General features: G+C 44.6%; 1 protein-coding gene and 1 long non-coding RNA gene across 2 annotated transcripts in view; one reads left to right on the top strand and one right to left on the bottom strand.

The window, feature by feature from the left end:
* Positions 1 to 1,370, bottom strand: part of LOC309377819 — a 14,946-nt gene extending 13,576 nt beyond the window's left edge. The window contains exon 1 of the long non-coding RNA XR_014171686.1: positions 1,226 to 1,370. This is a non-coding gene — a long non-coding RNA (uncharacterized lncRNA). The remainder of the gene's footprint in view (positions 1 to 1,225) is intronic.
* Positions 1,371 to 1,500: 130 nt separating this feature from the next.
* Positions 1,501 to 12,126, top strand: part of TFCP2L1 (transcription factor CP2 like 1) — a 40,486-nt gene continuing 29,860 nt past the window's right edge. Inside the window, exons 1-2 of the mRNA XM_081885873.1 lie at positions 1,501 to 1,725; positions 11,894 to 12,045. Coding sequence (XP_081741999.1) covers positions 1,664 to 1,725; positions 11,894 to 12,045 — 214 coding nt within the window. The 5' untranslated portion in view covers positions 1,501 to 1,663. The remainder of the gene's footprint in view (positions 1,726 to 11,893; positions 12,046 to 12,126) is intronic.

The following is a 12,126-nucleotide window of genomic DNA, read 5'->3' as shown; positions in this document are numbered from 1 at the left end:
GCTCATCCAATTTGCAGGTGATACCCAACTGAGAGGGGACACCCCCGTCCCCTTTCTGGTGTGTAGAGCAATGTACATATGTAACTTGAAACCAGTGGTGGGTAGGTGGGGACAACCTTGCTATGTTTTAAGTCACTCATGTATATAGCCTTTTGTGTAACATACTGCAGTAAAAACCAGTCTGGATGGCCTTCCCTTGTCAAAATGTGTTTTTTTTGTCAAATAATTAGTTTTCCAATATAAAAAAGGTCTTGTTTAGGTGCCCTTCTGATAATGTCTGGTTGCCAGAGTGATTTATTTTTCTGTGCTGCCATTTTAGAATTCTGACTGCTTGTTTTTGTTGAAGTTTTATTCTTGGATGGATGTGTTGTTGCTACTTTTATTCTTGGATGGATGTGTTTTGTGAGCTACTTTGGAGATCCCACTAGAACCAAAAAGATGTATCTATATCTGTATAGGTGTACGCTAATATGGCCTCGCAGCTGAGCATAGTATCAAGCTCCATTTCTACTTTACAAACTGGATCCACACCTCTAAGTTTGCCCCAAAGACAGGCTCTAAATGCCATAAGCATTCCCTTTTCCGAGTTTGGTCTCTCCTCCACTTTGTAGGGTGGGGCCTACTGCCAAACGGGGAAATGCGAGGCCAAGGCAACTGCATCCCCTTTCCCTCAAATGCTTATGGGTCCCAACTGAGCAGTGCAGTGCATAAAGCTCAATGTGGGGGTGAGAGAGGGAGTTTGCAGCCAAATCGCAGGTGCGTGTTTTGCTGGAGGCATTACCAGAGGTCAAGGATGCATTGCAGTTACCAGGTCCGATGTGGCCTCAAAATTTTAACAGCCATTGGTGGGGGAGTCTCTGAGGGCCACATTCGCCCCATGCTTGAGGTCCGCCCCCCAACTGTGGTATACAAACTACTTTGGTGGGAAGTGCTATAAAAAAACCACAGTTTAGGCAATACCTTTAGCCAGTGCTTTTTTTTCTTAAAAGATGTTTAGGGGGTACTAACATTTTCCTACTCATACTGAAATAGCGCCCCTCAATGAGGCCCAACGTAGATTCACAAAATGTTTGGGGGTATGCGTACCCCTGCGTACCAACAGAAGCAGCACTGCCTTTAGCAGTGGGGTGGCAAATTTTCCAGTTCAGCATCCGGGTAGACTTCGTGAGGCAAGATGGCTGGGGTGGGGGGCGGCGAAGATAAATAATAGATATATACATTAAACCTCGGAAGAAGGCAGTCTGTGCGGCTCCTCCATTTCCGTGAGGTCATCTTCCCCAACTCCACTTCCGTAGCTCCGCCTCGGCTTCTCCACCTGCGCCTCGGACAGCAGCCGACTGGGGATTGGCGCCCAGTCGCGCGGCCCGGAGTGGCGGGGAGCGGGCCGGCGGCGGCGGCGGCGGCGGGAGGCGGGGAGAGCGCGCGGCGGAGAGGAGAGGCCGGCGGCTGACCTCAGCGCCTGGGAGCGGCCAAGCAGCGGATCACGCGGCTGCTCAATAAAAGCGCGCGGAGAGGCGCCGGCTGCCGAGTGCGCGCAGTTTGGTCTTGGGCTGGCTTCAGGTCTCGGGGTTCGTAGCCCGCCTCGACGTGTAGGGGATTTTGGGTTTAGGGCTACCGGGCGGGCGAAGCTTAGCAGCAGCGGTAGCAACAGGCGTCGAAGAAGATGCTGTTTTGGCACACGCAGCCGGAGCATTACAACCAGCACTCGACAGGCAGCTACCTGCGGTGAGTGAGCCCTTCGAGCCCGGGGAGCGAGCGGCCGTAAGGCGGGAAAAGGGCGCAAGGTTCTCAAGCGGGGCGGCGGGGGGACGTCGACCGACTGACTTACCGACGGACTGTCTTGCAGCTAAAATGCGGGCAGACAGGAGCAAGGCAATGGCTTTGCGGTTGGGGCTATTGGTTTACGCTGCAGAGCAAAAGGAAGGTCTCTGGAGTGAGGGGTCTCCTTGCTGGGCTCCACATTAGCGACGTACATTGCAAGCTCCCGCTCTTATTTATGCGTGTTTGCTCCGAAGCAAGACCCTCTGCGCTCAGCGGCGCTTGCTTCCAGGAAAAGCGTGCATATGGTTGCAGCCTTCGAGGGTCCAGGTCTGCCCTGATGCGGGAAGGGCGGGGAGCGGGACCCAGGCGGCGTGGTGCTGTAGAGAGAGAGCTAGAAGCATACTGAGCAGGAATGAGTGGAGCCAAATTGGGTTGGTTTGTTTTTTAATATCGGGGGCGAACGACTTTAAGAGGTTGTGGTTGACTGGGCTCTTTTATAGAACACCATCAGTTGACAGCGCGTTGTGGAATATTATAGGCAATCTAAATTATGGTTACCAGATTTTTTTCATTGAATCGGGACACTTTTTTTTTTTTTGAAGCTGAGTAGCAACAGGGAGTCAGTAGTGGGGGTGGTGAGGCAAAAGACCCCGGGCCCAAGCACACATATTGTATAAAGGTGCAAAGTCCTTCTTTCACACCCTGTGAAACATAAATGTGCAGTTTTTTTAAAAAAACTGGGCAATGGCACGCCGCGCACCCATGACTCCCGAGCCTTCCCCGATCTCCTTCCCCCTTTGTTTTGACGGATCAGGGGAGGCTCGGGAGTCACGGGTGGGCAGCCATTGCCCAGGAGGGGCTAGCCTGGTAGTGCAGTTGGCTCTGGCTGGCTTCAGGAGTTGCTCGCTGCCATGGCGCAGGAAAAATGGCAGGCGCACGGCAGCGAGCAGCTCCTGAAGCTAGCCAGAGCCAACTGTGCTACCAGGCTGGCTCCGGGCTGCTGAGGCTGCCGCTACCACCTTTCCCAGGGACAGATTTGCAAATCTGGGGACATTCCGGGGACAGAATTTGTCCGAGGACAGATTTGCAAATCCGGGGACTGTCCCTGGGAAACGGGGACATCTGGTAACCCTAATCTAAATAAGTCTTTGGTTCTGAGGAGAGGGAGAGAGAGGAAAAGACACGTGTGTGGTGTGCGTGTGCAGTTTCTGAAGTTATGAGGATTTTGGTAAAAATAATGGATCTTTATGTAGCTGCGCCTCCGGCAAGGATAGGCGCCGTCTCGGAAAGATGTGGATTTGTGAAAGTGGACTCCGTTTAGACCTCATCTGTGTGCGTGAATCTTGTGGTTGGGGATGGGTTGCTGAGCAGTGGCAGCTCAGATGGGCTAGCTGGATGGGCGCTGTTCTCTGGAGCCAGGAGGAGAGAGTGATGCAGCTGTGGGTTATCATGCTCACCTGTTATAGCTAGGGAGAGCTGCCCTCTCTGTGGGTTCTCTTAATGGTTTGGACTTGTTTGTACATTTCCCACTTTTTTGGGGTGTGGGGGAAAGTATGATGTGGGTTTGAACAAGTGGAAATTCCAGAAAACTTAAAGGAGCCTGGTGACTGCAGCTTCTAGCCCCGGTCAATTAATGTCGATTACCTCTTAATGCCTTTCCAGTAATTTGTCACTGAAAAGCTGCACAGCTGTGAGTGAGGTGGAAGCTCTGACCTGCACTGGTGACCAAGTAGTTATTTAGTTTGGATTAGTTAACACCGAGTCCTTCGTTGTGTTTGTGCACTTACAGATTGCTCAGACTTTTCTCTCCCAGTGCATCTTATGAGAGAGTAAGGATCACACTTGGTGCTCATGACTGTGAATGCGTTAACTGTGGTATAAAGAAAAGCTTTGTAACTATTTCTAGACGAGTAGCCACTGCAACAGCGTTTGCCACAAAAGCAACAAATATTCTTGTGGTATCTTAAAAGACTAACAATTTTATTGTGCCATAAGCTTTCCTGGGCTGCTGTCCATTTCATCAGATGCATGAAGCGTAATCCTGGACTGGCAAGTATATACATATGCACCTCTTCAACTCTATAGATGTGCATATGGTACTATACAGCCATGCATATAATTGTGCTGAATTTGCCATTTAAGTACTATCTAACACTTCATGTGCTTTGATGAAGTGGACTCTAGTCCATGACAATGTATGGCATAATTAAATGGTTAGTCTTTAAGGTATCACAAGAGATTGATTGCTGGAACAGACTAGCACTGCCAGCCCTCCTTAAATGATGGGGTAACCAAGCCTTACTGCACCTTAAACAGTAGCAAATTTAGTATGGCATGGTTTGTTTTTTTTAGTAGAGTCCATAGATTTATCCCTTAAATTAATCCCTATATGAACAGATCTGGGAATATTTAGCAAAGTGGTCTTTGAGAACTGAGCAAGTGTCTTGCAAGCACTAGCAAATGTCTTGCAGATAGAGGCACTAGCTTTCCAAACCAGCTTTCTCTCATTCTTATCTCCTCCCCTCGTTTGAATGATGACGACTAGATCCTTTTCATTCACTTTACTGGGCTTGTTTAATCCAGTTTTTTCCTGCCTTATTTCCACATCGGTCACATTTTATTTATTTAGCAAAAGGGGCAGTGGGTAATGTAAAAGATAGCAAATGGAAAACCTACATTCCATCCCTTCCCAATAGAAAGCTATACTTGTACAGTTGTGTTTTTATTTTAATAGTGTGATTTTTATCTGTGCTTTTGAACTGTGTCTAGAATGCTATTTCAAAATCCATAGTCAAGCAATGCCTTTGGTAGGACCAACAAAAATGTCAGAAAACTGTGAAGAAACTCTTAAGATGACAAATGCATCAGACTGGATGGTGAACACAAATTGGGGAGTGAGGGGGAGAGAAAGCTGGTTTGATACTGAAGCCATAAAGTTTGCATTTAGCTGGTTTTAAAAATGGAGTGTAGGAGCAAATGGCAAACTTAAATTGCAATCACTTAGGTTTCATGCCTAACAGTTTCCCATGTTATAACTTGTTTGGCAGTCTAGACACCAATAAGCAGGCAAAAGCCAAGCCATATAGAGCAGCACATGATGCACTAATGGTTTGAATGTGCTGTTGGTACAGGCTTTTGTGTTCTTCCTACACCCTTCCCTGGCACAGTGTGGTGCTGGTTCCATGGTATGAACATGTGTATATGTGTTGACTTGAGTCTTGTCCTGGTCTCAGTACTGTTCAAGGGTAAGGGGCCCTTCCCTGGCTGTTGCTGTCTTGTGGGATCTCTCACCCAGGACCATTCTTGTACCCAAACCCTGAAGAAGACACCTGTCTGCTGCTAGCTGCACCTTCCCCCATCCTTTGATAGGAAATTCTACCCTTGGTGAAACAGTTCTGTTTCAACTTTTTAAAAGGCACAAAAGTCTCTCGGGGCAACTCTTACCTATTTCAGATTTGTGACAGAACCTTAACCTTGCTTTATTCTCTGTGTTTTGAGTATTTTTACTTCATCTCTCTCTCACCACCACCACCACCCCTCCCACTGAAATTCAAGCAGGTTCAGTGGCAGTTAATGCAAGGTAAACTCTGCAATCAATTTCTACATGTGGTTGAGCTGGAACTGTTAATGTTGGCTTGATTTATATTCATGTACCATAACAACAATATTGACAGCTGTTACCAACTTTCCTTTTTTGCAACTTTTTGCCATTTTATTTTTGTCCATCAGAAGCTACTATTGATAATTACTTTTCTGTAAGGTGTATATAGGTGCACAGAGGACTACGCTTGTGTTCTTTACAACCAAGAGGGTGTTTCTTTGTACAGTCATACCTCGGGTTACAGACACTTCGGGTTGCGTATTTTCGGGTTGCGCACCACGCCGAACCCAGAAGTACCGGAACAGGTTACTTCCAGGTTTCGGCGCATGCACAGAAGCACTAAATCGCGCTTTGCGCATGCGCAGAAGCGCCAGATCGCAACATGTGTGTGTGCAGACACGGCACTGCAGGTTGGGATCACTGCGGGTTGTGAACGTGCCTCCTGCATGGATCACGTTCGCAACCCGAGCGTCCACTGTATTGGACGAAAAAAACCAACTTTTATTTTACTATCTCCTTAGTTTAAAAAAAAAAGTGGGAAAGGGGGGGGAAGTGTAGAAACAATAAGTTAGCTTCTCATACAATCTGCAGTAAAATTTCATTCTACACAGGTTGTACATTGACAATAAAGGTATTATTATTATTATTATTATTATTATTATTATTATTAAAAGTAACAAATCTTGATTATGTAAGAGTTTGCTTGAATACATTGTGTATCATTTTACCAGTGGTATGGAGCAGAGATTATTATTTGTGTGAATGAAAGTACTTTGTCTCTTCAATCCTTATTCTGGTCCCAGCACTTGTATATTAAGCCAGTGTTTCTCAAACTATTTGATGTGGTGTACTGGCATTGTCCACCTCCGGGTGCCAGGGACCAGTACCATATTTGGTCCCTGAAGCTGTGGTGGAATCACTGCGGACTGGCATCTCATCACCCGTGGAACAGGACCAATTTGTGGATCAACACTTTGAGTAGCACTGTACTAAATATCTGCCCATGTAGTCAGCTACAGAAGCAGTTTATCTATTTTTCTCACTCAGAGTAGTGAGCAACATATCCAGTGCATCCTGTAACAGACAAAATATTTGAGGTTTTTTGCTCCTGTTTTGAATTTGTAAAATGGAAGGTTAGGTTGCTTTTTCTATTGGATCGGTTCTATTTGTCTATTTCCCCCCTCTTACCTAAGTGTTTTACAATTTCAATATACTAAAACAAACAAATGGTGCAAAATATAAAACAAGGGAGATTCTCCTAGGTCAACTGATGAGAGAGTGAACCACTGCATGAGTATTTTTTAGAGTTTCACAACTAGGTGTGGACGTGCCTAAATTTAGGCAGCTGGTAGAACTGAACTGCAAAGATTTTGGTGGAGTTATTCTGGAAGGGGTAGGTCAGTATTCTTTAACTCCTTTTGTTAACCTTGCTTTGTCCTTCTTGCAATGCTAGGTGAGCCTTTTGAATTGCATAACTGTGACAAGCCTATACTGTGGCATGGGGTGAGGTGATAAATGTAAATGGCTCTAAAACAAATAAATTGGCATGCTGTAAATAATCCTTGCTATAAGAGATGCAAAACCATTGTTGTGGAACAACCTTCTCTGCTTAGCTCTAAGCTGTGTGGTAAGGTAGGTATGCCTCTGGGCTGCGTCTTTAAAGCATTCTAATTATTTTTCATTGTCCCTACCCAGGAGATATTAGTTATATAATACCTGTGCTCCATCTCCATTAGCTTCCCTAATTGGGAAAGTGCTCATGACTTCCCAGAGTTAATGAAGATGGCTCCTGTATTTTCAGTGAGAGCTCTGTTGCTGCTCTGTCCCACTACGCTGCTGTTAAGCCAGAGCCCCTAACATAAGGGCAACCCATCTGGTGCCAGATGTTGAACTCTGAGCAGCATGGCCAGACAGGGATGAAGGGAGTTGGAGTCCAGAAACATCTGAAGGACAGCAGGTTAGGGCTGTCCTAGCACATTCCCTAACTGAAGCAAAGGTCTTATTCACACTCAGTGTTAGAAACTGAGATATGAAAGCTCAGAGCTAAATGGCACCTTAAACTTAGCTTATGGGCGCAACAGCAGAATGTCTAGGCACACTTTTTTAATAACAAGAATACAAAGCTGAAAATGAATGAACTGCAGCTCAAATAAGTTCATTTTTCACGTGGTCTAGTCCTTTCCCTGCCCACCCCTTAATATTCTTAAGAGGGTCTCTTCTCCTGTCTTTAGAGAGTAGCTGGAATTGGGGAGGCAGAAAAAGGTCCTCCTTTCCTTTCACCCTGCAGTTTTAATCTGAAATCTTAGGCTCAGTACTGTGCCCAGAGCTTAGAAACTGCTCGTGCTAATGAAATTCCCTGTCGGAAAATGCTCCTAGAACAGTGGGAGTTCTGTTGAACTTGGAAGGGCTTGCTTCTGAGTAAGTATGCACTGGCTCATTCCCTTGCTTAATAAAGGAGGGGTTTGGTTAACACTAATGTATTCATAACACTCACTACTGCTCAGGTTTTGATGATAATAATAATATCTGTCATTAAATGCTTAGCGCTTCCCCTGATGTTCAAAGCATTTCCCACACCCTCTCAGTACCTTATTTGTAGTAAACCTGTGAGTCGAAGCAATATTGCCTGCATACAGCAGATCCGATTCTGAGAGATAGTAGTTTACCTAAGGCCATTCACTGAGTTAATGATTAAAGTGAGGTTTGAACTGAGGTTGCCACTATGCTGGACCAACTTTTTACAACTAGATGTGTAAAGTACCTATAACTTTTCCCCTCCTGCCAAAAATCACATTCTCTAAACTGGCAGGGAAGGGCATTAGTGTGAAGACCACAGTAGAGGTGAGGAAGTAAGAAGTGCCACTGTCTTGGCCTGCTCCACAAACAACATTTTTCATGCAGATTATAGCTTCCACGCATGCCTACGTTTTTTGCGAAATGAAAGAAACTACATGTGACTGAGCATCACATGTTGTTTGGGTGCAAGGTTACGAAAAGCATCTTAAATGCAGTGAAGTAAGTAATTTAGTCACATGCTTAACACTATGGTTGATGTGTCCTTTTTTTCTCCATCAGATAAAATGTCAACTTCTCTCAGTTAAGGACTTTTTGTCACAAAATATTGCCAAATTAACATGTTTTGTTCAATGGGCTCAGAAACCAGATTCCCCCTCCTTGCCTTGATGCGTATACACCTGGCATGAAATTTCATGAAAATTGGTCCCCTATCTGAACTGCCAAGAGGTTTCATAATGACCATTGGAGCAAAATGTGTACTTAAAATGATGGGCATCTGTGCTGCACATATATGTACAGTGGACGCTTGGGTTGCGAACGTGATCCGTGTGGGAGGCACGTTCGCAACCTGCAGCATTCGCAACCCACAGCACCATGTCTGCACACACGCGGGTTGCAATTCGGCACTTCTGTGCATGCGCAGAGTGCAATTTAGCACTCTGTGCATGCGTGGCTGCCGAAACCCAGAAGTAACCCATTCCGCTACTTCCGGGTTTTGGCATGTCCGTAACCCAAAAAAACACAACCTGAAGCGTCTGTATCCCGAGGTATGAGTGTGTGTGCGTGTGTGTAATTAGATTTTCTGTTTTACAATTTTAAATACTCATTTAAACATCCTTACAGTATCAGTGACTTCCCTTCTTCTCCTTACATGGTTCATTTTGCATACCATAAATCCCGGCATATTTTACATAAACTAAACCATTCAGTATTCCATTATTACAATCATTAAAACTTATTTACACTGTTGAATTTATCTTAATGCTGCCAGCATTTTCAAGTGTACCCCCCCCCCCACATTCAATAAATATTTTCCAAATTCCTTTTAACGTATAAAGAAGATTGTGCTGTATATTTTGGATAACCAAAACATAATTATCAGACCAAGGGAACAAAACTAGTTTGATTTGTTTAGAGAAGCTGGGAAGTATGTTATTACTCTTTCAGCTCAGATATTGGTATTGTAATGTAATCAGTTACAAAATGGAATTGGTTTTGACTTGAACCAAGTACTGATGCAAAATGATTGGAAGTAGATTTTTTCTATCTCGTTAAAACTAGGCACCTTATGCTGTATGTACAGTGCACTAATGTACTACTTGATGAGGCTCTTTTAAAAGAGGCGAATTCATGACACTCTTGCATAGGTTCTCAGTCTTGTGACTAGTTCAGCAGCCTTAGAATGTGGCCTAACATGTTCAGAAACTTATAAACGCAAGTCTGCAGTCTAAACATAGCATAAACGTGAATATCTACCACAAGAGGAAATGTCACCCAGGAAGTGTTGTGCACCCATCTCCATTTATCTAATTCATAGGGTATGGAATTCATATGTGCTTTGTATAAGTTTTTTGAACATTGTTCTCTGAGTGGGACTAGCCTTAAGGTAACACTAGGCAACTACCTTGGCTAGCATTTTTTGTTGGAGTAGTAGATGGAAAGGGTTTTCTATTGCTACCTTGATGCTTTTGCCACTTAGGATGGGGCTTCAATTGTCTGTATAGCTCTTTGCCTATTGTACTATCCCTTCTAGGTTGGCAGAAGCTGGGACAGAGCAACAGGAGTTCACGCCATTGGCAGATTCGAACTGCCAACCTTCTGATCAGCAATCCCAAGTAGCTCAGTGGTGGCGCTGAATCCATGCAATGGGGTGAGCTCCCTCTGCTCTGCCCCAGCTTCTGCCAACCTAGCAGTTCAAAAGCATACCAGTGCAAGTAGATAAATAGATACCGCTGTGGTGGGAAGACAAACAGCACTTCCGTGTGCTCTGGCACTCGTCATGGTCCTCCATGTGCCAGTAGCAGTTTAGTCATGCTGGCCACGTGACTCAGAAAGCTGTCTGTGGACAAATGCCTGAAAAGCAAGATGAGCACCACACCCCATAGTTGCCTTTGACTGGACTTAACCATCCAGTCATCCTTTACCTTACTAACCCTTCTAATTCCACTCTCTCTTTAGTTCTTCCCAAACCCATTTCTTGCATCACAAACAAAATCTTAAGAGATCTGTCTTTCTAATGTAGAATAAATGTAGTTATTTTCAGCTGTCTTCTAAGCACTTCTTTAATTGGGCTGATCATTAGATCTTGAAAATATATTCTGACCAGCAGCTCATGTCTTCAGCTGCCAACTATATAAGCAAAATGTTCTTGTTAAGAAACAAATATTTTGACGTCCATTTAATGTGATAAGTATACAGGGCAGTAGTCTGATAGGAATCCAGATTGCCATCTTCAAACAATGTCCATTGCTTAGTCTTGATTAAGCTCATTGCCCAACACTGAAGAAATGCCTACTTTGCATGGTAAACCTGACATATTGGTGTTGCTGTGGGTGGGGGGGGCTCTCACACACCTATTTATGTGCAATTTCTGGTGAGGGAGATGTTGATTGAACTTCTGTGAGTTGGAAACAGATGCTGGTTTGAGGTTCTAAATTATTTCTTTGAAGGCGTACTTTTTGGGACGTTAAACTGAGAGGAGGCATTTCATAGTGCTACATGGGCGCTGTTAGGTACAAGGAAGATTGCAGTTCTGAGGAACTGAATTTATTGTTTTGTTTACTTGTCCTTGGATTCAACTGTTTGGTTTTGAGAAGAGAGCATCTCATTCTTTAGCTCAAGACCAGGCATAGGCAAACTTAGCCCTCCAGATATTTTGGGACTACAACTCCCATCATCCCTAGCTAACAGGACTGGTGGTCAGGGATGATGGGAATTGTAGTCACAAAACATCTGGCGGGCTGAGTTTGCCTATGCCTGCTCAAGACCATTTCCCAGCAAAATCTTAATTCTTCTCTTTTAAGAGTAAATGCTACATTGTAAAAATCCAACTCAGATGTGTTGGCATGTTCCTTTCACAATGTGTGCGCGCTCTCTCTCTCTCTCTCTGTGTGTGTGTGTGTGTGTGTGTGTATGTTAGCCCTCAGTGCTTTCCAACATATTTGCTACATTGCATGTTGTGGGAATAATGGCAGGAATGTGTATTTATGGGTGAACATTGCTGGTGTAAGTAAGTGAAGCCAGAATGGTTTTGTTGGAGTAGACTTTTCTACCCTTACACTGCTTAACAGAGCCAGTATGGTGTAGTGGTTAAGAGCGGTAGTCTTGTAATCTGGGGAACCAGGTTCGAGTCTCCGCTCCTCCACATGCAGCTGCTGGGTGACCTTGGGCCAGTCACACTTCTCTGAAGTCTCTCAGCCTTACTCATCTCACAGAGTGTTTGTTGTGGGGGAGGAAGGGAAAGGAGTATGTTAGCCGCTTTGAGACTCCTGAAGGGGAGTGAAAGGCGGGATATCAAATCCAAACTCTTCTTCTTCTTCTTAACTATATCTGCACATATTGCAAATGTTTCATTAATGAATTTGTTGTATTGGCTTTCTGGGAAACTGATCATAGCAAAAACAATGTTTGCTTGTGGGATATGGGTCCTTTAACCTTTGTTATTGTGCCAGTACTTCTGTGTGATCAGAGTTGTAATGCAGTGTTGCTAACTGGGTATGCATTGTGTTGTTTCAGTGATGTCCTCGCGCTCCCAATCTTTAAACAGGAAGAGCCTCAACTCTCCCCTGAGAATGACACAAAACTCCCTCCATTTCAGTATGTGCTCTGTGCGGCCACATCCCCTGCTGTGAAGCTTCACGAGGAGACACTGACTTATCTAAACCAAGGTAAGACTAACACAATTAAATAGAAAATTGCACTCCAGAATTTGCCAGACTAAATACAGCAATTCTTCAGTTCTTTTTGGC

This window comes from Podarcis melisellensis (genome assembly GCF_964234715.1).
Source record: "Podarcis melisellensis genome assembly, chromosome: 1".
Classification (NCBI taxonomy): domain Eukaryota; kingdom Metazoa; phylum Chordata; class Lepidosauria; order Squamata; family Lacertidae; genus Podarcis; species Podarcis melisellensis.
Note: the sequence above shows the minus strand (reverse complement) of the source record. Positions and strands in the feature narration are given on the sequence as shown.